General features: G+C 41.1%; 1 protein-coding gene across 6 annotated transcripts in view; it reads right to left on the bottom strand.

Moving 5' to 3' along the window:
- bco2b (beta-carotene oxygenase 2b) overlaps window positions 1-27856 on the bottom strand; it is a 124029-nt gene that overhangs the window by 54736 nt on the left and 41437 nt on the right. For 3 of the 6 annotated variants that reach the window (XM_014195690.2, XM_014195695.2, NM_001279080.1), the window contains 2 exon segments: window positions 5942-6070; window positions 2397-2557 (listed from right to left, as the gene is read on the bottom strand). In XM_014195690.2, the coding sequence (XP_014051165.1) occupies window positions 2397-2557; window positions 5942-6070 (290 nt within the window). 6 annotated transcript variants of the gene reach the window in all.

Here is a 27856-nt window from a genome sequence, read left to right as displayed (position 1 = left end):
CTATTTTGAAGGACATCAAATGTATTAACATATGTTTTAGATAGGCTACTGTAAAATGTACATTCATTTTTGGTTTTCTTTCTCCAATGAAATTGTAAAAAATGCTGTAGGAAATATGATTTTATGTGGAGAAATTGCATCCACACACGGGGGTGCGCAATTCATTTGAACACTGCAGTTTGAGAATATTTATTCACTGTTATTTATGAAAAGAATCTAATACTGGCCTTTGTTATTTATGATTTATTTCTGATATTTTAGCTTAATTACATTTATTTATATTGTTTTTATTCCAATAATTAAAAAATGTAGCATATGTATTGCCAACCTAAAATATCTGTTAATACATTTGAAGTCCTTCAAAATAGAAACTACATATCCTACTTTTAGAAAGTGGAATATACACAAGATATAGGCTACTGTTGGTGGGGTCACAGTAAGAAAAAGAATAGTGATTAAGAATAGTGAGGAACGGAAAGGAAAATAACTAGGCAGAGCACGACCAGAGCTTATAGATGAACTTTTTTTTTACCTGTTTGGGATAGGGGGCAGTATTTTCACGGCCGGATGAAAAAACGTACCGATATAAACTGGTTACCACTCTTGCCCAGAAACGAGAATATGCATATTATTAGTAGATTTGGATAGAAAACACTCTGAAGTTTCTAAAAATGTTTGAATGGTGTCTGTGAGTATAACAGAACTCATATGGCAGGCAAAAACCTGAGAAAATTCCAAGCAGGAAGTGGCCTGTCTGAGAATTTGTAGTTCTTCTTTTGATTTTCTATCGAAACTACAGTATCTGTGGGGTTACGTAGCATTTTCTAAGGCTTCCATTGGCTCTCTAAAGCCTTCAGAAAGCAGATTGAGGCGTCTTCTGTCTCTGGGCAGAGTATAGTAGCTCAGTTTGTCATTGGTCTGCCTGGTGACAAAGAGATTGGATATGTGCATTCACGTGAGCACACTATTTTTTCTTTTCCTCTTTGAATGAATACACTATTGTGCGGTTGGAATATTATCGCTATTTTACGAGAAAAATAATGATTTTAAACAGCGTTTGACATGCTTCTAAGTACGGTAATGGAACATTTTGGTTTTTTTGTCTCAATGTGCTCGCCCCTTTGGATAGTGACCTGAACGCACGAACAGAACGGAGGTATTTGGACATAACTATGGATTATTTGGATTATTTGGAACAAAAACACAATTTCTTGTGGAAGTAGCAGTCCTGGGAGTGCATTCTGACGAAGATCAGCAAAGATAATACAATTTTTCTAATAGTAATTCTGAGTTTAGTGTGCGCCGAACTTGGCGGGTGTCAAAATAGCTAGCCGTGATGACTGAGCTATGTACTCAGAATATTGCAAAATGTGCTTTCGCCGAAAAGCTATTTTAAAATCTGACACAGCGATTGCATAAAGGAGTTCTGTATCTATAATTCTTAAAATAATTGTTATGTATATTGTCAATGTTTATGATGAGTAATTTAGTAAATTCACCGGAAGTTTTGGGTGGGAATGCATGTTCTGAACATCACATGCCAAAGTAAAAAGCTGTTTTTGGATATAAATATGAACTTCATTGAACAAAACATGCATGTATTGTATAACACAATGTCCTAGGAGTGTCATCTGATGAAGATCATCAAAGGTTAGTGCTTCATTTAGCTGTGTTTTGGGTTTTGTGACATATATGCTTGCTTGGAAAATGGCTGTGTGATTGTTTTTGGCTATGTACTCTCCTAACAGAATCTAATGTTTTGCTTTCGCTGTAAAGCCTTTTTGAAATCAGACAATGTGGTTACATCAAGGAGAAGTGCATCTTTAAAATGGTGTAAAATAGTTGTATGTTTGAGAAAGTTGAATTATGACATTTTGTTGTTTTTTAATTTGCCGCCCTGTTATTTCACTGGCTGTGTCCCGCAGGTGGGATGCTAGCGTCCCACGTAGCCCATAGAAGTTAAATGCTCGATTTATGCTCTGCTACTCACTCCACACTCTCCCACTTACATGCTCTGGCATTCAAAAGCAGGCCTGCTTTAGGCTATCAAAAAACACAATGAATAATCATATCACTGGATGGAATCAGTGAATGAATGGGTGCAGCAACTTTGCACGGTCTGACAAGCTGCATAACGAATGAGGCCTAATTAGACAAAAGAACAATTAAGTAGTTCAAATGAGATAAGTAGTTGAAACGACTTAGGAATTGTGACATTTTTTGTAGGCTTTTTTTTTAACTAAGTAATTCAAACGAGATACTAAGATGTTCAAACGAGAGAATTCAAACTCTACGTTTGTATATTTTTTTTGCTTTGGGCTTCAGGGCTTTGTAATAGAACCACGTTTGTTATTTATTTGCATTTTAAAGGCCTTTAAAAGCCTTGTCCTGTCCACCTGTCCCTTGTGTTTGTCTACCAGGTGGAAGACAGTATCTTGTTTGGGGTCCCAGTAGACCCCCTCACTGATCCCCTTTCCCCTCAGCTTGGCTGTGACAATCTTCAGTAGGTCCATCTTGATAGGCTGCTCTATGAACACCACATAGTTCTCTGACATTGCTACAGGAAAAAGGGAAAATATATGTCAAATACATTGTTTTCATCAGGGTTGGGGTCAATTTGAATTGAAGGTTTTTATATTTTTCTATTCAAATCACTTCCAGAATTTTTTTAGCTACAGAAAGAGAGGAAGATATACAGTACATATACCTGTAACCACACAAGGCATTTTCACAATGATTGTCATTGCTGAGATAGGGTTGTGTAGTGACATTGTGAGATTGTGTGTACATGGGTACAGGGAGCGTTAACCTTTTAACGCTTAAGTTCTAAATATTAATAACGGCCCTTACATCGTGAGTTATTTTTGCACGCGTTTCCAGAATTCTATGCTGCTGTTCTAGAATTAGATTGTTGCATTTTGACACTATTCTCTACACTCCTCATTGTATCGACACCACAATGTCTACTTCATATGAGGCTTAATAAAACATTATTCCTGTAGTAGTAGCAGCGAGTATCTACTGTATAGTATTATTGATAATTGTATAATTAAGCAATAAGGCACGAGGGGGTGTGGTATATGTCCAATATACCACGGCTAAGGGCTGTTCTTATGCACAACGCATCATGGAGTGCCTGGACACAGCCCTTAGCCGTGGTTAATTGGCCAAATACCACAAACCCCAAAGATGCCGTATTACTATTATAAACTGGTTACCAAACGTAATTAGAGCAGTACAAATAAATGTTTAGTCATACCCGTGGTATACGGTCTGATATACCATGGCTGTCATCCAATCAGCATTTAGGGCTCGAACCACCTAGTTTATAATTATTATAATCTATATTACTTGTATTATCATCTGAAAAAGGCTCTAGTATTAGCCTGTCTGAGGGGCTGCGCATGTGAGATAGGGCGGGAAACCTGAGGCGCTAAATCTGGTGTATTTGACACAATAGTGGCGAACAAACAAAGTGAGAGCAGGGTATGAGCATATATTACATATGTCGACCATGGCTAAGGCTGGGATACGCTGGGACCCTAAAAAAGTTTTGTTAATTAAAAAAAAATGGTATCATTTATTCTCTCCTGGAAAAACTAGTCTACAGCGGTGGCTTCAATTCGTAACCATGTCAATGTATTATCACCACTGAACATGTAGCCTACAGATGCCTGCCTTGTCACCAAGCAAGGAATATATTTCTCATCAAATGCGATGAGTATTATGGCTTAGATAGGTTTTAGACTGGTTGAGACAGAGGAGAATGAGGACAAAGTCATGTAAACAGATTGATCAGATTGAATGGTGCGTGCGTGTAATCAGCTATAATGTATGCAGAGACCTTGGCATGAGGGAAGCGGTGTTGTAGATATATTAAACTATGGCGCTAAACAGGATTATATAGGTTTATGCTTTGGCGCCATCTATGGGCTGACTGTTACGTGGGTGGACCAGTTATCGCTCTCCTTCCAAAACGTGGTTACATTTGTATGAACTTCAAGTATTACTAACTATACAGTATATTTCTAGGACAACTCGATGTAATGTAACAACTCAAATCATTCTCTTTAGTCTACAGGTTAGGCTAAAGGTTGTTTGCTAAGGAAGATATTATTTTATTGAAATAATCAAATCATATTTTCCCTAGCCAACAACTATTTGGCAAAATGATAAAACATAATTGCAAGAATGCATTACAAATCAAGGAATAACGAAAGTTGATTACGTACTTTTCCTTTTCTGTTTTATTTCAGAAATGGAGCCCAGGAGTCAAACAAAGTAAACACCCATATATTACATTTCTATCTTTTTTTTGTCTTTTTTTAAGAACATTTCTCCAATCCCCCCTCACATCAAATACATAAAGTCATACATTTCAATACATTTCACAATTGTTGATTACATACTTTTGTTCTGTTTTATTTCAGAAATAGAACCCAGGAGTCCCCAAAAATATTTTCCACCTAGTAATGCTTCAGGGTGTGGTACTCGACAAAGCAAGGAACTGCACACAAGGCTGTCACATGGTTCAGACATTTACTTGGTCAACTTCCTTTGTTTCTGTCATCGGGTTGATGTTAGACAGACCTTGCAATGCCTCCTTGTGCTTTTTCCTTGCAGGGTGGTCTGAGGGACATTGCTAGGAAAGCGGTGTTCAGTGAGGCGTAGAGGATTGTCACAGACAGGCCGGTCCCCAGCAGACGGACAACGAGGAGTGTGGTGGTCTTCAAGGAGCTGCCGCATCAGGTTTATCCTGAACAGCTGGTATGAGATCACCTGTTCTGTGACCTGCCAGTGGACAATGTAGCTGTTGAGTAGGACTATGTCTATTAGGTGGAAAAATAGCATCTTGTACTTTTTTAGGTATTTTCTGGCACACTCAACAAAACACTTCTGCATGTCCACTTTGTCAACTGCTCCCATCTTCTTGTTGTACTCCAAGACACATTCTGGCTTAATTTTCTTCTGTCAGGTGACATAGTTCAGTTTTCCTGTGTTCGACATTTTGGAGGTCTGCACAGTGGACAGAACATGGACATCGCGTTTGTTATGCCCTTTCACTGCCATCATCTCCCCGTTCATTTGGAACGTCACCTCCCCCTTGCTCTTTTTCATTTTTTTGAATAGTGGAATCCCCTTCCTGTTGGATCTCACTGTGCCACAGGCCCATGTGTTCTCCCTCAAAAGTTACTGTAAAAGTGTAGGGCTGCTGTACTAGTTGTCCACAAATACAGTATGCCCCTTTCTGAGGTAAGGCTGCAGCATGGTGATCATCACTGATCCAGATATGCCAAGACCCTCAAAATGGCTTATCTGTGGTGGTGCAGGTGTAGATCAGGTCCTGTTCATATCCTGTCAGATGGTCACATAAAACAAAAAACCTGACTCCAAATCTGTGGGGCTTTGATGGGATGTATTGGCGTAATGAAAGTCTTTCTTTCCAAGCCATGAAAGACTAATCAATGTGTCAAAAAAATGCATACATATATTTACAAAGTTTTATTTTATATCTCCTAGATTTAGGACAGACACTTCAAAACCTTGTTTCTTATTTCACATTTTTTGAATGTCCTTTTTGCCATTTATGATAGTGTTATTCAATGCATTTCTATGGACTTTTAAAAAAATACATTTTATTTTGATACCTAACGGGATCCTAAAATTCTAAATAAAATAGCATCACCCCCCCTCACAAGTTAAAATGAGACACTAATGTCAGGGTACATATTGTTCCTTACGGATATGATAAAGACGTACAGCAACATTAAGTAATGGGTGCATCCCAAATTGCACCCTTTATCTTGTATAGTGCACTACTTCTGACCAGCCCTGGTAAAAATAAGTGCACTATAAAGGGACAAGGGTGCTATTTGGGACACAGGCATGATTTTGTTATGGGTCTAATTGCATAGGTATTGCACGTGTTTGATAGGTTTACCGAAGCTGTGGTAGTACGAGGGCCTGGCCTTGTCTGCAGGGACAATAGAGCAGAGCACTTTTGCCCCCTCCAGGGTTTCCTCAGGATTGTTCTTCATAGGGGGCACTTTGATTATGTTATACAAGGCACCTAAAATGACAGGGACATAGTTAGTACACAACCTCTCACAGTGTTGTAATACTGTGTCACAACACTGGTGCATGCAATAAATAATCACCTACACTCACAGGAACACTTTCTACACAACCTGTCACCCTGTGATATTGTGTCAGAGCCACGTAAAACACACACTTGTATTTAAACAAGAAATACGTGTATATAAATACAATTAATTTGTTGTATATAAGTATCTCACAGAGATTACAGTAAATAATATGTTGTCGGAAATTAACAACCAGTGTGTGCTCATTGTTCAACACGAAAACCACTATTGTCTATAGGGTTGTCATGACAGCTTGGTATGTTTGAGGAAGATAGTTACCCCCTCACCCATTTGAGATAGGCAAAATGTAAATAAAGCTTGCAAAATATATCTTACCGGTTTAAATCCACACTTAATTCTGTCTTAAGTCACACTGAGGTTTAAGGTGCAATAATATGTATATTACAATATTTTCATTAAAGGGACACTTCAACATTTTATGTCTCCTGCACCATACCAGTGTCTACATACGTGAAAACAGTCTGAAGAAAAGGTCCTAAGAAAATGACCTCCTATATTGTCAAAGTTAAGAAGTGGTGAAGTGCCCCTTACAGTGAGCTTGATGAAAACCCCATCACGGCTCTACAGTCCTACAATTTTGGTCGCATATGCTCATAAATATTTTGCTGTGCTACCTGGATTTTTTATTTGGGAGCACCAGTGCAACTACAAAAAAAAAAAAAATCACACAACATTTAGTTGCTCCTTCACAAAAATGAATTTGTTGCTGGAAACTTCCCACAAGTTTGTGGGAAATTTGCTGCAAACTAAATAGTGTTCCACAAAATAAGTTTGCCAACTTTTGCCACTAGTCGTGAATCTGCGGAATACCTTTTGCAACTATAATATTTATTGCCTCTAGTTGCAAACAGTTCACCAGTGATTTTTTTCTGGCAGACAATTCTCTCAAGAATCTATTTGTATCTGTGGCAAACCTGTGGCAGCAACATTTATTGCCACTAGGTTTACCAGAAGCCGTTTCTGGTGAACACATCAGGCGGTGAAGAGAGTTGGAGGTGATGAAGAGAGTTGGAGGCCGTGAAGAAAGTTGAAGGCGGTGAAGAGAGATTGAGTTGAAGGTGAAAGAGGCCACAGTGCTGAAGAAGATATGGCGGTGGATGCACCGCAACCAGTTGCAAATGTTATACGTCTGGATACACTGATTGTGAAAAAGGTGGATTTTTTGGCATTCATAGCCACAGTTATTATTTGTATTACACAATTGTCCAAGAAGGACATCATTATCGACTTCGGCGATGTCATTTACAAAATAGCCTCCAATACCCTACTCAACAAACTGGATGCAGTCTATCACAGTGCCATCCGTTTTGTCACCAAAACCCCATATACTACCCACCACTGCAACCTGTACGCTCTTGTTGGCTGGCCTTCGCTTCATAATCGTCGCCAAACCCACTGGCTCCAGGTCATCTACAAGACCCTGCTAGGTAAAGTCCCCCCTTATCTCCGCTCACTGGTCACCATAGCAGCACCCACCTGTAGCACGCGCTCCAGCAGGTATACTATCTCTCTGGTCACCCCCAAAGCCAATTCCTCCTTTGGCCATCTCTCCTTCCAGTTCTCTGCTGCCAATGACTGGAACGAACTACAAAAATCTCTGAAACTGGAAACACCCATCTCCCTCACTAGCTTTAAGCACCAGCTGTCAGAGCAGCTCACAGATCACTGCACCTGTACATAGCCCATCTATAATTTAGCCCAAACAACTACCTCTTCCCCTACTGTATTTATTTTTCTCCTTTGCACCCCATTATTTATTTCTACTTTGCACTTTCTTCTACTACAAATCGACCATTCCAGTGTTTTATCTGCTATATTGTATTTACTTTGCCACCATGGCCTTTTTTGCCTTTACCTCCCTTATCTCACCTCATTTGCTCACATTGTATATAGACTTATTTTTCTACTGTATTATTGACTGTATGTTTGTTTTACTCCATGTGTAACTCTGTGTTGTTGTATGTTGTCTAACTGCTTTGCTTTATCTTGGCCAGGTCGCAATTGTAAATGAGAAATTGTTCTCAACTTGCCTACCTGGTTAAATAAAGGTTAAATAAATAAATAAATAAATAAATAAAATTATATTTGCAGCCAAGAAGTTTTTGGGCCTCCAAAACGCCAAGACATGGCAGAAGCACTGCAAGGACAACTGTCGCCAGAAAATGTCCCACCCTCACAGGATCCTTCTGAGCCTGTGTAGGGATCTGATTAGAATGTTGTTAGAAAAGCAAGCTGATTTAGTTTAATTTAAATGTCATTATTGATAGTTGTTATGGATGTGAATGTACAGTTGAAGTTGGAAGTTTACATACACTTAGGTTGGAGTCATTAAAACTCGTTTTTCAACCACTCCACAAATTTCTTGTTAACAAACTATAGTTTTGGCAAGTCGGTTAGGACATCTACTTTGTGAATGACAAGTAATTTTTCCAACAATTGTTTACAGAGAGATTATTTCACTTATAATTCACTGTATCACAATTCCAGTGGGTCAGAAGTTTGCACACACTAAGTTGACTGTGCCCTTAAACAGCTTGTAAAATTCCAGAAAATTATGTCATGGCTTTAGAAGCTTCTGATAGGCTAATTGACATAATTTGAGCCAAGTGGAAGTGTACCTGTGGATGTATTTCAAGGCCTACCTTCAAACTCAGTGCGTCTTTGCTTGACATCATAGAAAAATCTAAAGAAATCAGCCAAGATCTCAGAACAAAAACTGTAGAGCTCCACAAGTCTGGTTCATCCTTGGGAGTAATTTACCAACTCCTGAAGGTACCACGTTCATCTGTACAAAACAATAGTACACAAGTATAAACACCATGGGACCATGCAGCCATCACACCGCTCAGGAAGGAGATGCTTTCTGTCTCCTAGAGATGAACTTACTTTGGTGCGAAAAGTACAAATCAATCCCAGAACAACAGCAAAGGACCTTGTGAAGATGCTGGAGGAAACAAGTACAAAAGTATCTATATTCACAGTAAAACGAGTCCTATATCGACATAACCTGAAAGGCCGTTCAGCAAGGAAGAAGCCACTGCTCCAAAATCACCATAAAAAAGCAAGACTACGATTTGCAAATGCACATGGGGACAAAGATTGTACTTTTTGGAGAAATGTCCTCTGGTCTGATGAAACAAAAATAGAACTGTTTGGCCATAATGACCATTGTTATGTTTGGAGGAAAAAGGGGGAGGCTTGCAAGCCCAAGTCACCATCCCAACTGTGAAGCACGGGGGTGGCAGCATCATGCTGTGGGGGTGCTTTTCTGCAGGAGGGACTGGTGCACTTTACAAAATAGATGGCATCATGAGAATGGAAAATTATGTGGATATATTGAAGCAACATCTCAAGACATCAGTCAGGAAGTTAAAGCTTGGTCACAAATGGGTCTTCCAAATGGACAATGACCTCAAGCATACTTCCAAAGTTGTGGCAAAATGGCTTAAGGACAACAAAGTCAAGGTATTGGAGTGGTCATCACAAAGCCCTGACTTCAATCCCATAGAACATGTGTGGACAGTAAGTGGCGGAATGCACATACCGTACAGTTATTCCGAACAAAGAAGACCAATCAACGGAATTAGAATAAATGATTGTAAAATGGAAACAAAGCTATCTAGCTAGCTACAGTACCTACTAAAGTTCTCCGGTGAGTGTCTAACATATTAATTAAACTTCCTAATAAACAAATTATCTTTATGATGCCTAGTTAGCAATGTCATGTTTTATGGGATAGAGTGAAGCATATTTTGTTTGTCACGTCCTGGCCAGTAAAATGGGTTATTTGTCATTGTAGTTGGTCAGGGCGTGGCATGGGGTGTTTGTTTTGTGTGGTTGGGTATTGTGGGTTTAGGTTCTAGTTTTCTTATTTCTATGTTTATCTAGCTTTTCTAGTTCTATGTGAGTTTTGTCAATGACCTCCAATTAGAGGCAGCTGGTTGTTGTTGTCTCTAATTGGAGGCCATATTTAGTTGTGTTTGTTTCCACTGGGGTTTTTGGGTGGGTGTTTCTAGTATAGTCTATGCACCTTACTGGACTGTTTTCGTCGTTTGTTTTGTGTTGATTAAGTATTTTCTTTAATAAATAAGAGGATGAGCACTTTACCCGCTGCGTTTTGGTCCCCCTTCAACGACGAGTGTTACATTGTTGATACAATTTTCTATCTGTCAACGCCACTGACTGACTCGCTAGTGCTTAGCTAGCTAATGTTAGCTATCATATTTTTGCAATTTAATAGCAATATGCATGTCAATATGCTAGTGTCATGCTTGCACAACAGCTAGCTAGCTAGCAACAATATGAGTATATTTGACATCAAAGCAAAACTTTACTTTAGCAGATGGATACCCTTCCTTTGGTGTTGGAAGACGCTGTGTTGGGAGGAGAATGCATCAACACCCTGGAAATATGTTTGTGGTAAACTCACTCATAACACTTTTTTTGCACAATGAATGTATCGTCTTCAAGATTGATAAGGTAATTAAATGCATGAATTCTCATAAATGCAGCCCATACATTCATTGTTTGTAACAATTAGATATTTCATTGTTTTAAACCAGTAGCTAGCTTATTTTAATAATGTGTTGTTCCTTCACTCTTTCTAGTTTGCAATCGGTTAGCTACAAGGCAAACATACAGATTGAGGCCTTCAATCAAACTGAGGACAGAGAAATGTGTACACCAGACAGGTCAAGACTTCTTCCATGCATAGATTTGAGATGTAAGGTACATGTAAAACATGTTGGGTTGTTTGGATGACCCAATTGCTTGGTTGCAAGCATTGGGTCAATTGTTTTCTGCTAATATAGAAAGGTTGGGTTGTTGGTGCTGGGTTATTGAGGTTGGGTTCTGAATATTTAAAATATTCTAGTTCTAGTGTGACTGAGTGACTGACCAGTGAAAAACAGCTAACTTTATTTTGTCCAATCATAGTTATGGTAGCTAGCTAAACATTTGCACTGCACCTGTACATAGCCCATCTGTAAACAGCCTACCTCATCTCCATACTGTATTTATTCATTTATTTATCTTGCTCCTTTGCACCCCAGTATCTCTACTTGAACATTAATCTTCTGCACATCTACCATTCCAGTGTTTAATTGCTATATTGTAATTACTTCGGCACCATGGCCTATTTATTGCCTTAACTTATCTCATTTGCACTCACTGCATATAGACTTTTTGTTTTCTTTTGTTCTAGTGTATTATTTACATATAACATTTAAGTCATTTAGCAGACGCTCTTATCCAGAGCTTATCCAATCTATGGGATTGACTGTATGTTTTGTTTATTCCATGTGTAACTCTGTTGCTGTATGTGTCGAATTGCCATGCTTTATCTTGGCCAGGTCGCAGTTGCAAATGACAACTTGTTCTCAACTAGCCTACCTGGTTAAATAAAGGTGAAATAAAAAAATCTGTACTAATATCTCTGGCTGTGGTAACGTTAGCTAGCTTGCTAATGTAACAGTTGTTAAAATACTTTGTGAATTTCACCAGGTTCATATATTATTATAGCATGTTGATGTGTTATTATTCATGCCTGCGTCCTGGGAATAGGGGAGTGTGTACTTGCATTTTGTCCTCTGTGCTCATGCTCAAATAATTTTGATGCACTGAGGTATGCACCCTTTTTCTGTCGTCTTCAGAAAAGTTAGATTCCTTTAAGCACAATGTCATGACACAGTGTTTTGTTATGAATAGTGTTGTATATTTAGAGTTTACTCATAAGTGGATGGTATTGTCAAAATGCAATTGTAATTGTACTTTTTAGGATGATATTAACATTCTGAATTCATCATGCGGTTACTAGCTAGCTAAGGTATTGTATGTGCGAACGATGGCTAGCTCCTCGAATGATCCCAGTCCTTTGTATTGTGTGTCTATGTTATAGAAAGAGGTGACAATTGGCAGAACATATTTATGCTCTACAAATGTTTTGTCTTATCTTTTGGATGCAGGTATGTGGTTTTATCGATGTAAAATGTATGTTATGTGCTGGTACATTATAAGGAGAGGTTGTAGTCATTTTTGTATTATAAAATAATTTTGATTCACTATGAGAGAAAGAGGCGACAACTGGCAGAACATATTTGTGCTCTACAAATGTTTTGTCTTTTCTTTTGGATGCAGAGAGAGAATTCTGATTCTATAAACAACCTGATATCCGAAGTCCACGTCTATAGTCTCAATCAATCACACTCAACGCAGAGTTACAGCGGTGCAGTATAGCACAAGTTACATTGGTGCCTTCTAGACCTGGATTCATCGTTGATTGACGTCAGCTCAATCACCGCGGAGCTGCTGCTCTATAGACTCTGTTTACATCATTGAGGTACTCATCTCGCCTTGTGGCCTAAAGCGGAACTGCAGTGTATTTTCTTTCCTGTTGATGTATTGAGGGTGCTGTTTATGGTTAACTAACATAGAAGTGTGTTCACCAACAGAAATTTTAACATAATATTAGTGGTTTACCTTTATTTAACTAGGCAAGTAGGTTAATTAAGAACAAATTCTTATTTTCAATGATGGCCTAGAAACAGTGGGTTTTTGCCTTGTTCAGGGGCAGAATGACAGATTTTTACCTTGTCAGCTTGGGGTTTCGATCTTGCAACCTTTTGGTTACTAGTCCAATATTCTAACCGCTAGGCTACCTGCCGCCAATTTCAATTAATGTTGAAATGAATTGCTCGACTGGTGTAGGTTTTCTCCATCTGTTGGTGTACAACACTTGCATAACAAGCTAACTATATTTTCAGCACCAGCCTACCCCGGCCAATGAAGGCCTACCCCGGCCAAATCCGCTGGGCCAATTGTGCGCCGCTCTATGGCACTCCCAATCACGGTTGGATGTGATACAGCCTGAATTCGAACCACATATATGTTTGTTTCATTACATTATTATGCAGGTCTCAGAGCAAATAGTCTGGATTGTTACTCCCATCTCATTCCTCGCTCTCTTCCACGCGTCATTCGCAGGATGTACTATTTTTTATTCTGTATATATGAATCACAAAATCATGTTTCTAGTCAATTGGATAGTTACAATGTGTAATCATTGATGTCCCAGAAGCAGTAGTGGTAAACACTGTTGAATTCTATAATTGTAATACATACATGCAGACAGCATCATTCACAGAATGGAGTTTGATACACCTGGTATTGGATATGGGAGAAAAAAAACTTGCGAAATAGCGATTTTCATAAATTAAGTTAATGACAAAAAAATATGCACAATCGTTAGTCTCTACATTAACTAACATATTCCTCTCAATTGTACATTTTTTGCTTGACTCATTATGACATTATAACTACTTACATTTCCCTCCCCGTAATGTTTTGTCAGCCACCTTTGCTCAAGAAAGTCAGCAGGTAGGGGTTGCTCCGCATCAAATTCGTTCAATATGGTTGGTCATATAAAAACCTTGGGAACCAAATGCATAATGAGTGCTCCAACTCCCCCTTGTGGTGGTCTGGAGCAATGAAGCCATGACGCTGGGTACCTCTAAGTCCTGCAGTGTAAGCTCAAACTTTTAAAGGAGGAACCACTGTAGATCCACCCCATGTTTTGCTCCACAAAAAAATCTGATGAAAGCCATTCATATAGTCTTAATCAAAGCCCTTGAAGATGTTTAAGCAGAGCTGGTCACTCAGCTAACCCAGGAAATAGGGAGCTCCATTAGGAAAGAAATACAAAGTGGCAGATCCAGCACTCATGAGCCACCAGTAATTACGGAGAAAATCATCACTCAGAGTCAGCAGGATCATCACTCAGAGTCAGCAGGATATGTAGACCTCAGTAAAATGAAGTTCATCATTCAATCAGACGTGAAGGAACTTCCTACATATAGAGGAGATGGTACAGACAAATTCTCCATTCATGAATGGGATGAGTTGATGAGAATATATTTGAAGAGGAAGGTGCCATCTTTCCCCTCTCAGCCCTTCAGGTGTAGGGAATGGAGGGTTTGTGGCTCAACAGATCACTCCACTGATGCACTGTAGACATGATAACCTGTGCCACTGATGCTTTCCCCAGATCATTGTAAATCAAATTGTCCATAACAGGGGGAACGCTATGCCAATCCTGGCTGTGAGAGACACCTAACACAGCAGCAGAGAAACCCACCACATCAGCAACCGTTAAACTGACACGCCTACAGGTGAAGGGGGGGATGTGGGTGTTCAACTGTCTGCCCCTAAGAAAGAATCCGATGATCTCGAGAAAACATATGAGATGTTGTGCTCTGATGCGAAAGGAGAGAAAATTGTTATGTTAGGTTCACAAGAGGTTGAGGCTTTTTCAGATTTGTTTTACACCTCTGTGTCTGTACATGGGAAAGTGCAGCTTAACTGTTATGGCTAGGGGGCAGTATTTTCACGGCTGGATTAAAAACGTACCCGATTTAATCTGGTTACTACTCCTGCCCAGTAACTAGAATATGCATATAATTATTGGATAGAAAATACCCTAAAGTTTCTAAAACTGTTTGAATGGTGTCTGTGAGTATAACAGAACTCATATGGCAGGCAAAAAGCTGAGAAGATTTCATGCAGGAAGTGGCCTGTCTGACAAGGTGTCGTTCTTCTTGTCTCTGTTTATTGAAGAGTGAGGATCTTAGCTGTCCCGTGACACTTCCTACGGCTGCCATAGGCTCTCAGAAGGCGGCAAAATGCTGAATCGTGGCTTTGCAGGCTCTGGCTGAAACAAAGTAGCGTGTTTGGGTAGTGGCTGGTTACAGTACTGTGAGACTCAGGCTCGTGCCCGCGTCGACCGAAAGCTTTGTTTTCTTTCCTCTGTTTAGCTAAATGGACATTCCCGGTCGGAATATTATCGCTTTTTTTACGAGAAAAATGGTATAAAAATGGATTTTAAACAGCGGTTGACATGCTTCGAAGTACGGTAATGGAATATTTAGATTTTTTTTGTCACGAATTGCGCAATGCGCGCGACCCTGATTTACCATTTCGGATAGTGTCTGGGACGCACGAACAAAACGCCGCTATTCGGATATAACGATGGATTATTTTGGACCAAACCAACATTTGTTATTAAAGTAGCAGTCCTGGGAGTGCATTCTGTCGAAGACAACAAAAGGTAATCAAACTTTTATAATAGTAAATCTGATATTGGTGAGTGCTAAACTTGCCGGGTGTCTAAATAGCTAGCCCGTGATGGCTGGGCTATGTACTTAGAATATTGCAAAATGTGCTTTCACCAAAAAGCTATTTTAAAATCGGACATATCGAGTGCATAGAGGAGTTCTGTATCTATAATTCTTAAAATAATTGTTATGCTTTTTGTGAACGTTTATCGTGAGTAATTTAGTAAATTGTTAGCAAATTCCCAGGAAGTATGCTAGTTCTGAACGTCACATGCTAATGTAAAAAGCTGTTTTTTGATATAAATATGAACTTGATTGAACAAAACATGCATGTATTGTATAACATAATGTCCTAGGTGTGTCATCTGATGAAGATCATCAAAGGTTAGTGCTGCATTTAGCTGTCTTCTGGGTTTTTGTGACATTATGCTAGCTTGAAAAATGGGTGTCTGATTATTTCTGGCTTGGTACTCTGCTGTCATAATTTAATGTTTTGCTTTCGCTGTAAAGCCTTTTTGAAATCGGACAGTGTGGTTAGATAAAGGAGAGTCTTGTCTTTAAAATGCTGTGAAATAGTCATATGTTTGAAAAATTGAAGTTTTTGTATTTTTGAGGAATTTGTCATTCGCGCCACGCCTATAATTGGATATTGGAGCAGGTGTTCCGCTAGCGGAACGTCTAGATGTAAGAGGTTTTAAGGGTATGATTGACACTGGGTTTATGGCCTGTACATTGAGTGAACATGCTGAGCAGAGACTTTTGGAAGCAAGTGCCTTTCCTCAGCATTATCAGCCTCCTAAAGAGTTAGTGTTAGTGGGTTGTGGGGGGAAGAAGGCCTCACCAAAGTATTTCTATGATTTGGAGATGCAAATCTATGGGATTGATGTTAAATTGCCCACCCTATTTGTTCCTGGACAGCGTGATGATCTTCTACTGGGATCGAATGTCATCAAGCATATATTGGATGAGATGAAGGGCACAGACAAATACTGGAAGCTAGTCAACAACATTGATGGCCAGACTCACTCACCAGTGTGTCACAAGATGGAAGGGAGAGGAAGTTGATGGCAAGATTTAGACCGTGAAGCTCACTCAAGCTGTGACTATATTTCCGAAGACTGAACACTTAGTTTGGGGTAAATTACCTAAAAATGTGGCATTGTCTCCAGGCAGCACTGTAATAGTCGAGCCTACCAGGTCAAAGGTCATGCCGGGAAACATACTTGTGGGTAGAGTTATTACGCTCATGACAGCATAGAGCAGAGATTAAGATGGCGCCAACAGAGATGGTCACCTCGCTTCGCATTCTTAGGAAACTATGCAGTGTTTAATTTTTTATGTATTACTTCTTACATTGTTACCCCAGGATATCTTACGTCTTATTACATATAGCCGGGAAGAGCTATTGGATATAAGAGCAGAGTCAACTTACCAAAATTACGACCAGGAATACGACTTTCCCGAAGCAGATCCTCTCTTTGGACGGGTCTCTTCTGGTCAGGCTTCGTAAACGGAAACATCGCTCACCACTCCTGAGTATACTACTCGCCAATGGCTAGTCTCTTGACAACAAGGTAGACGAAATTTGAGCAAGAGTTGCCTTCCAGAGTGACATCAGAGACTGTAACATTCTCTGTTTCAAATAAACATGGCTCTCTCGGGATATGTTGTCGGAATCGGTCCAGCCACCGGGCTTCTCCATACATCACGCCGACAGAGATAAACACCTCTCTGGGAAGAGGAAGGGTGGGGTTGCATGCTTTATGATTAAGAACTGATGGTGCGATCATAACAACACACAGGAACTCAAGTCCTTCTGCTCACCTGACCTTGAATTCCTTACAATCAAATGCCGGCCATTCTACCTACCAAAATAATTATTGTCAGTTACACACCCCCCCCCCCTCCTCAAGCGAACACCAAGATGGCCCTCAAGGAACTTCACTGGACTCTATGTAAACTGAAAACTATATACCCGGAGGCTGCATTCATTGTAGCTGGGGATTTTAACAAAGGAAATTTGAGATCAATGTTACCTCAAATCAAATCAAATGTATTTATATAGCCCTTCTTACATCAGCTGATATCTCAAAGAACTGCACAGAAACCCAGCCTAAAACCCCAAACAGCAAGCAATGCAGGTGTAGAAGCACGGTGGCTAGGAAAAACTCCCTAGAAAGGCCAAAACCTAGGAAGAAGGTTTTTAAAAAAATAAGTAAAAAGTTTTTACCAAAATGTAAGCAGCATATTAACTAACCTCAGCGATGCATACAAAGCCCTCCACCGCCCTCCCTTTGGCAAATCCGACCACGACGCCATCTTGCTCGTCCCGGCTTATAGGCAGAAACTCAAAAAGAATGTATACCAGTGACGAGAACCATTCAACGCTGGACTGACCAATCGGAAGCCATGCTCCAAGATTGTTTTGATCACGAGGACTGGAATATGTTCCGGTCAGCCTCAGAGAACAACATCGACCTATACGCTGACTTGGTGAGTGTGTTTATAAATAAGTGCATTGGAGATGTCATAACCACTGTGACTATTAAAACCTACCCTAACCAGAAACCATGGATGGATGGCGGCATTAGCGAAAAACTGAAATTGCGATCCACCGCATTTAACCATGGAAAGAGGTCTGGCGATATGGCTGAATATAAACAGTGTAGTTATTCCCTCTGCAAGGCAATCAAACAAGTGAAATGCTGGTACAAGGACAAGGTGAAGTTGCAATTCAACTGTTCAGACACGAGACTTATATGGCAGGGTCTACAGGAAATCACGGACTACAAAATCAAAAACAGCCACGTCACGGATACCGATGTCATGATTCCAAACAAACTAAACATCTTCTTTGCCTGCTTTGAGGATAATACAGTGCCATCGTCGCGGCTCGCTAACAAAGTCTGCAGCCCTCCCCTTTCCTTCTCAGTGGCTGACATGAGTAAAACATTTAAACATGTTAACCCTCGTAAGGCTGCTGGCCCAGATGGCATCCCTAGCCGCGTCCTCAGAGCATGCGCAGACCACTTGGCTGGTGTGTTTACGGACATATTTAATCGCTCCCTATCCCTGTCTGTTGTTCCCAGATGCTTCAAGATGGCTACCATTGTTCCTGTACCCAAGAAGGCAAAGATAACTGAACTAAATGTCTACCGCCCCGTAGCACTAACTTCTGTTATCATGAAGTGCTTTGAGAGTCAAGGACCATATCACCGCCACCATACCGGCTACCCTAGATGCACTTCAGTTTGCAAACCGCCCCAACGCAATCGCCATTGCACTGCACACTGCCCAATCCCATCTGGACAAAAATAATACCTATGTAAGAATGCTGTTCATCGACTACAGCTCAGCATTCAACACCATAGTACCCTCCAAGCTCATCATCAAGCTGGAGGCCCTGGGTCTCAACCCCTCCGTGGTCAACTGGGTCCTGGACTTTCTGGTGGGCCGCTACCAGGTGGTGAAGGTAGGAAACAACATCTCCACTTCACTGACCCTCAACAATGGGGCCTGGGGCCTACAGGGAGGGGGTGAGGGCACCCCGAGTGTGGTGTCAGGAAAACAACCTCAAAATCAACAAAACAAAGGAGATGATTGTGGGCTTCAAGAAACAACAGGGGGAGCACCTCCCATCCACATTGAAGGGTTAGCAGTGGAGAAGGTGGAAAGTTTTAAGTTCCTGGGCGTACACATCACAGACATACTGAAATGGTCCACCCATACAGACAGTGTGGTGAAGAAGGCGCAACAGCGCCTCTTCAACCTCAGGAGGCTGAAGAAATGTTGCTTGTCTCCCAAAACCCTGATTAACTTTTACAGATGCACAATCAAGAGCATCCTGTCGGGCTGTATCACAGCCTGGGACAGCAACTGCACCACCCACAACTGAAAGGCGGATGGTGCGGTCTGCACAATGCATCACCGGGGGCAAACTACCTGCCCTCCATGATACCTACAGCACCCGATGTCACAGGAAGACCAAAAAGATCATCAAGGACAACAACCACCCGAGCCACTGCCTGTTCACACCGCTATCATCCAGAAGGCGAGGTCAGCACACGTATGTTAAAGTTGGGACCGAGAGAGAAGCTGTTTCTCAATATCTCAAGGCCATCAGACTGCTAAACAGCAATCACTAACTCAGAGAGGCTACTGCCCACATTGAGACCCGATCACTGGACATTTTAATAAATGGATCACTAGTCACTTTCAACAATGCCACTCTAAATAATGCCACTTTAATAATGTCTACATATCTTACATTTGACATGTATATACTGTATTTAATACCTTCTGCACCTGTGCCGCTCGGCCATCGCTCATCCATATATTTATATGTACATATTTTCATTCACCCTTTTAGATATGTGAGTATAAAGTTGTTGTTGGGGAATTGTTAGATTACTTTTTAGATTTGTGTGTATTATGTAGTTGTTGGGAATTGTTAGATTACTTGTTAAATATTACTGCACTGTTGGAACTAGAAGCACAAGCATTTCGCTACACTCGCATTAACATCTTCTAACCATGTGTGTGAACAATACCATTTGATTTGATGTGGGGAGATGGCTGGGTCCCTTTAAAGGTAGTAAACTGTTCAGATAAACATCTCATTCTAAGACATAACATGAAGCTGGCCGATGTGTCTACATGCTTGGCTGTTGAGGATGCAACGATCTTTCAGGGCCTTCATGAGGTGGGGAAAAGCCCCAATGGAACAGAAGCAGGATGACCATGGCTGCCACAACCTGAAACAAAGACTGTCTGAACTAGGATTAGGAGACATAGACATTGATGGATGCCACGTGACTGACCAGTGGAAGGAGAAACTTGTAAATGCCATCACAAAATATGAAAACATCTTCTCAAGACATAATCTGGACTGCGGAGGAGCCAGGGTTTATGTTCACCATATCCACTTGGTTGATGACAGACCCTTCTGCCTACCATAAAGAAGGGTTCTGCCTGCTCATTACCTGAAGCTGAGGAAGGTGTTAACAGATATGGAGGAAGTAGTCCTTATATGCAAGTTGGTTAGTGAGTATGTCTCCCCTTTAGTCATGGTATGGAAGAAAGACAGAAGTCTGAGGTTTAGTGACTGACTTCAGGTGGATGAATGCACGAACTGGAAAGGACGCTCATCCCCTTCCTCATCAAGCAGATTGTGGCGGGGCATTTTTCAGCACCATGGACTTGATCTCAGGATTGTATAACATGTTCATGAAGTTCATGAAGAGAACAAAAGTACACAGCCTTTACCAAACCAATGGGACTTTATGAGTATAATTGCATGCCACAGGGTCTGTAACAGCCCAGCCTCTTTCCTGAGAATTATGTTAAGAATATTTGGGGACCTACATTACTCAAATCTCCTTTGTTAACTGGATGACTTGGTCTTTGCACCCACCGAGGAACTGGCTCTGCAGCGACTTGAAGTTGTGTTTAGCCATCTTAGTGCCAACAACCTCAATCTAGCACCCAAGAAATGGCGATGTCCGATTGGACTGAGGAGTGTGTCGTTGCATTCCAGAAGCTGAAGGATGTTCTTCTGAATTGTGTCGTGCTAGCTCACCCTGATTTTGAGAGGCTGTTCATTCTCTTCACTGACGCTTCTTTGGATGGTCTCGGGGCTGTGCTTTGTCAAGTGCCTGAAGGTGAAGATAAAGCAAGGTCCATAGCATTTGTGAGCAAGGTATCCGGCACACAGACTTGAATTTCTAGTGCTGAAATGGAGCGTGTGTGAGAAATTCAGTCACTGGCTTAAGGGGCATGAGTTCACGTTCTGGACAGATAGTAACCCATTAACGTACCTCATGACAAAACCTAAGCTAGACGCTTGTGAGCAAAGATGTGTTGCCAAGCTGGCCCAGTACAACTTCGATTTGAAGCAAGAACATGCACTGAGCTGTGACCCCTTTGCAGTGACTGTTGCGCAGAGACTGATGAGGGAGTCTTACCAAGCACTTCTGTCTGAGGCTGTTGGGATGCTAAATGATGATGTGTCCAAGATGCCTTCCTGCAGGCTTTTATCCTCAGGAGATAACCTCCTTGACCACTGCTGAAGTGAAAGCCATATGTCAGCTACATATTGACTGGGAATGTTCAACAGCGATGCAAGCAATCCATCTTGGTTCCAACAGCTGCTTTCTCTTGGTATTGGCACTTAGCCTGAACTCTTGTATGAGGAACTTTGGGATCTCCAGCTGCAAGACTCTGCGATTTCCAAGGTCATCCCTTTCATCTTCAATAAGAAACGGCCCACTAGGCGAGACCGATGTGCTGTTTCTTCTAAATTGTTGTTGCTGATGAAGCGGTGGGACCGCTTGAACCTAAGAGAGGGAGTTCTGTATCGTGTCATTAACCTGTTTAGGATAGGGGGCAGTATTGACACGGCTGGATAAAAAACATACCCGATTTAATCTGGTTACCACTTCTACCCAGTAACTAGAATATGCATATACTTATTACATATGGATAGAAAACACCTCAACATTTTCTAAAACTGTTTGAATGGTGTCTGTGAGTATAACAGAACTCAAATGGCAGGTCAAAACCTGAGAGATTCCTTTACAGGAAGTGGCCTGTCTGACCATTTCTTGAACTTCTTTTCCATCTCTATCATTTACTAAGGATCTCTGCTCTAACGTGACACTTCCCACGTCGTCCATAGGCGCTCAGAGCCCGGGAAAAAACAGAATGTCGTCATTCCAGCCCCAGGCTGAAACACATTATCGCCTTTCTCAAGTGGCCGATCAAGGGACACTGGGCTTATGCGCATGACCCCGTCTGCCCCCGCCTTTGGGATTTTTTCCTCTGTTTGCCGAAAAGGAGATTCCCTGTCGGAATATTATCGCTTTTCTACGAGAAAAATGTCGTAAAAATTGATTTTAAACAGCGGTTGACATGCTTCGAAGTACGGTAATGGAATACTTAGAATTTTATTGTCACGAATTGCGCCATGCGCGCGACACTTCTTTACTATTTCGGATAGTGTCTGGAACGCACGAACAAAACGCCGCTATTCGGATATAACGATGGATTATTTTGGACCAAACCAACATTTGTTATTGAAGTAGCAGTCCTGGGTGTGCATTCTGACGAAGACAACAAAAGGTAATCAAACTTTTATAATAGTAAATATGATTATGGTGAGTGCTAAACTTGCCGGGTGTCTAAATAGCGAGCCCGTGATGCCTGGGCTATGTACTTAGAATATTGCAAAATGTGCTTTCACCAAAAAGCTATTTTAAAATCGGACATATCGAGTGCATAGAGGAGGTCTGTATCTATAATTCTTAAAATAATTGTTATGCTTTTTGTGAACGTTTATCGTGAGTAATTTAGTAAAATATTAGCGAATTCCCCGGAAGTTTGCGGGGGGTATGCTAGTTCTGAACGTCACATGCTAATGTAAAAAGCTGGTTTTTGATATAAATATGAACTTGATTGAACAAAACATGCATGTATTGTATAACATAATGTCCTAGGGTTGTCATCTGATGAAGATCATCAAAGGTGAGTGCTGCATTTAGCTGTCTTCTGGGTTTTGGTGACATTATATGCTGGCTTGAAAAATGGGTGTCTGATTATTTCTGGCTTGGTACTCTGCTGACATAATCTAATGTTTTGCTTTCGTTGTAAAGCCTTTTTGAAATCGGACAGTGTGGTTAGATTAACGAGAGTCTTGTCTTTAAATGGCTGTAAAATAGTCATATGTTTGAGAAATTGAAGTAATAGGATTTTTAAGGTTTTGAAAATCGCGCCACAGGCTGGCAGTGGCTGTTACGTAGGTGGGACGAATTCGTCCCGCCTAGCCTAGAGAGGTTAAGGAGAGTCACAAAAACCAGAGAAAGTTCCAGTATGTCTTACCAGAGGTGTTGAGACTCAAAGCAATGACCGGCATTCACGCCCTTGCAGGACATCAAGGCCAAGCTAGAACTCTAGCCCTGGCCAGACAGAGGTTTTTCTGGCCTGCAATGGAGAGAGACATCAAGGAGTATGCGCGCTGCTGCCAGAGATGCATTATAGCAAAGACTCCAGAGCCAGTGGCTAGAGCCCCATTAGAGAGCATCAAAACCTGCTCTCCCATGGAGTTGGTGTGTTTGGATTTTTGGACATCGGAAGACAGTAAGAAGAGCTCAGTTTATGTTCTAGTGGTGACTGACCACTTCACTAAACTTGCCCATGCATGGCTATGCAGAAACCAGACAGCCAAGCAAGTAGTTCATAAACTGTGGGATCATGTCTTCTGTGTCTACGGATTTGCTGCAAGGATCCATACTGATCCGGGTGTGAATTTTGACAGCGAGCTAATAGCAGAACTGTTTAAGCTCTCTGGTGTCCAAAAGTCAAGAACCCCGGCATATCACCCAATGGGGAATGGAGCGACTGAACGCTTCAACAGGACTTTAGGCAGCATGCTCAGGAGGCTACCCCTGAAAATCAAAGAACATTGGCCTTAACAAATCTAGTCATTGACATTTGCCTACAATGCCACTGTTCATGAGACTACGGGCTATGCTCCATTCTTTCTCATGTTTGGTAGGATCCCTCAGCTACCAGTGGATGTGATGTTCCACAATGTCTTGGACGACTCCAGTGTTGTGGATTGCAACAAGTACATTGAGACTCTGATCACTGGGCTGAAGGAAGCTATGAGTGTTGCCGAATGCACACTGATAGCAGACACATGCACATTTGTGGCCTGCTGGAGGTCATTTTGCAGGGCTCTGGCAGTGCTCCACCTGCTCCTCCTTGCACAAAGGCGGAGGTAGCGGTCCTGCTGCTGGGTTGTTGCCCTCCTACGGCCTCCTCCATGTCTCCTGATGTACTGGCCTGTCTCCTGGTAGCGCCTCCATGCTCTGGACACTACGCTGACAGACACAGCAAACCTTCTTGCCACAGCTCGCATTGATGTGCCATCCTGGATGAGCTGCACTACCTGAGCCACTTGTGTGGGTTGTAGACTCCGTCTCATGACATTATTTGGTTACAACACTGAAGAAGATGTTGGTGAAGAACCATTTTTAAGAGTCTACAGGAGGGCGCACCGGGCTAGACAATGAAAAGTTGACAGGCACGTATTTTTTTTTATATTGGAAGGCTAGCCATCTAGTCAACTGTCTAGTAAACACTTTGGATACGAGGGTGGTGTCTCTTTTTTGAACAAAATTAAATGGATATACCTTGTAATTGAACAAAATAGTAAAGTGGCCCAAAACTGGGGAACGTATGCCGACAATACGGGAGGTATATTTTTTGCTGAAGCGCTTATCAAAAAGCTTATAGTAATAGTATTTCCACTGAAATGTCAAACATACTAATTGCTAACCTGTTAGCTAATATTTTTACGACACCAGTAATCACAAAACATTGATGGCTTGATCACAAGATAAAGGTGGCATCCTATGACGGTGCCACGTTGAAAGTCACTGAGATTTTCAGTAAGGGCATTCTACTGCCAATGTTAGACTATTGAGATTGCATGGTGGCGTCCTCGATTTTATACACCTGTCAGCAAAGAGTGTGGCTGAAATAGCAGAATCCACTAATTTGAAGGGGTGTCCACATACTTTTGTATATACAGTATCTCTAGCTTAATCTGACTGATTTAGTTGGATTTTTTTATTATGTTACGTAGATTGACCCACCGATGCGTCAATCGACTCAAGGGGGTTTTAATGCATTTTTCGCTAATAAATGATTGGGCGGGATTTGATTGGTTCTCTCAAATGTATTTTTTTCCTCTGGGTTGAGACCTCTTATTGTTTTGATTTGAAAGTCATAGAAGGGGGCAGCGCTCAGGGGCTGTGTGTGGCTGTGGGTGATTGAGTGAGGAGAGCCAACCAATAAAAGCACAGCCCCCTTTATTATCAACGCATGGTGCCGACAATATCAAAGAGCCATTTCAGACTCTGAAGTCAAGAGGACTTCAAGAATTAGGTGTTAGCCAGACCATTGATTAACTGCAATGGAGAAGTAATTGTTTGTCTGGCTACAATATAACACAATTTGAAGTCATATGGGGCAGTCTCACAAGCATTAGAAACAGCATTGTGTGTAAATACGGTGGGAACATGTGAATCTGAGCAAGTGCGACGTCATTAATGTTTGTGGATATGTGCAGTTTTAAATGTTAAGTTGTCTATTTTTTTGTATTTTTTTTTAAAGTAAAATAAAATATTACCATAAAAATGTAATTGTCTACTTTACTACAGATTGCTCATGACTTCTACCTTTCAAAACTGGACTGCTCGGGAAAACTCACTCGGTCTTCAAGGACAAAAAAACGTTCCTTTGCCAGCCCAGAGAGAAGCAGGCCCAGATATTCTTTCCGAAGTGCAGGTATAGTTTGAAATGACCCTGCTGGTGGTGCCGCAGATGCTCATTTATTTTTAGCCTGAAACAATAAAGATATTCACTAAACATTCTTCTCTCCAGATACATGTGACATCGCTTTAAGATATCTTCCAGTGGTCCTCCCAACACCAGTACAAGATAGGCAGGAAGACATTCTGATCCAGCATCAATGAGACCAGAAAGTCCTCCATTGACTTACTTAGCCTGTACGTTTAAATAGTGACTAGGCATAGAGAGAGTGATGGGAAATTAGATGATAGCATTTTGTAATACTTGAACGAAGGAACAGCATTCCCAAAATCTGTTTCTCATAACTGCACACTCCAAGACATTAGGTAGGTTTCCATCCAATTTGTGACAGATTTTCATCCGAATATTCTAAAATCTGCATTAAACTATATGCGCATCTTCCCATCGGAGATGTTTCCAGCAAACAGACTTTTTGCGGATAAAAGGCTGTGTGAGCGTGATGAAGTAGTGCACGTAAAAATAACTTTTGTCGTTAAATCCCCCCCAAAAAACAAGTTCAATGGGTTTCCATTGCATTTTCAACTGTACTGATGGTTTTGTCACAAACTGCTACGTTATATAACAAATATGCCCATGCGCTCTAGCCAACAGCTCGCACATACAGTGCATTTGGAAAGTATTCAGACCCCTTCCATTTTCACACATTTTTTTACGTTAAAGCCTTATATTATAAAATGGATTCAATTAAATGTTAAATGAATTAAATTATTATATATATATATATTAACCCACTTTAGAGTAAGGCTGTAACGTAACAAAATGTGGAAAAAGTGAAGGGGTCTGAATACTTTCCGAATGTTTTCCATTCTTGGTTATGTGGGTGTGTGCGTGATTGTGAAAAGTGCTTTATGAATTGAATAGTTATTAAGAAATGTTGTTAGTGCATGTCCTTAGTAGAGTGACCTTCAAATTTAATATTTTACACTTGTTCTGTGTAACAATGTTTAACTTGACCCAGATGTAGACCATTATTATATAGCAGGTCGAGAGATTCAAGTTCCTTGGTGTTCACGCACCAACAAACTAACATGGTCCAAGCACACCAAGACAGTCGTGAAGAGGGCACGACAAAACCTATTCCCCCTCAGGAGACTGAAAATATTTGGATTAGGTCCTCAGATCATCAAAAGGTTCTACAGTTGCACCATCAAGAGCATCCTGACTGGTTGAATCACTGCCTGCTATGGCAACTGCTCGGCCTCTGACCGCAAGGCACAACATAGAGTAGTACGTACGGCCCAGTACATCACTGGGGCCAAGCTTCCTGCCATTCAGGACCTCTATACCAGGCTTTGTCAGAGGAAGGCGCTAAAAATTGTCAAAGACTCCAGCCACCCTAGGCATAGACTCTTCTCTCTGCTACCGCAAGGCAAGCAGTACCGGAGCGCCAAGTCTAGGTCCAAGAGGCTTCTAAACAGCTTCTACCCCCAAGCCATAAGCGTACTGAACATCTAATGAAATAGCTAACCTCTTATCTATGCATAAGTCACTTTAATAACTCTACCCGTGTGCATACAGTTGAAGTAGGAAGTTTACATACAACTTAGCCAAGTACATTTAATCTCAGTTTTACACAATTCCTAGTACAAATTCCCTGTCTTAGGTCAGTTAGGATCACCACTTTATTTTAAGAATGTGAAATGTCAGAATAATAGTTGGGAGAATGATTTATTTCAGCTTTTATTTATTTCATCACATTCCCAGTGGGTCAGAAGTTTACATACACTCAATTAGTATTTGGTAGCATTGCCTTTAAATTGTTTAACTTGGTCAAATGTTTTAATTAGCCTTCCACAAGCTTCCACAAGGTGAAATTTGGCCCATTCCTCCTGACAGAGCTGGTGTAACTGAGTCAGGTTTGTAGGCCTCCTTGCTCGCACACGCTTTTTCAGTTCTGCCCACACATTTTCTATGGAACTGAGGTCAGGGTTTTGTGCTGGCCACTCCAATACCTTGACTTCGTTGTCCATAAGCCATTTTGCCACAACTGCTTGGGGTCATTGTCCATTTGGAAGACCCATTTGCCACCAAGCTTTAACTTCCTGACTGATGTCTTGAGATGTTGCTTCAATATATCCACATCATTTTCCTGCCTCATGATGCCATCTATTTTGTGAAGTGCATGAGTCTCTCCTGCAGCAAAGCACCCCCACAACATGATGCTGCCACTCCCGTGCATCACGGTTGGGA

The sequence above is a fragment of the Salmo salar genome, chromosome ssa04 (assembly GCF_905237065.1).
Source record: "Salmo salar chromosome ssa04, Ssal_v3.1, whole genome shotgun sequence".
NCBI lineage: Eukaryota > Metazoa > Chordata > Actinopteri > Salmoniformes > Salmonidae > Salmo > Salmo salar.
The sequence above is the reverse complement of the archived record's forward strand: the minus strand, read 5'-3'. Positions and strand labels throughout refer to the sequence as shown.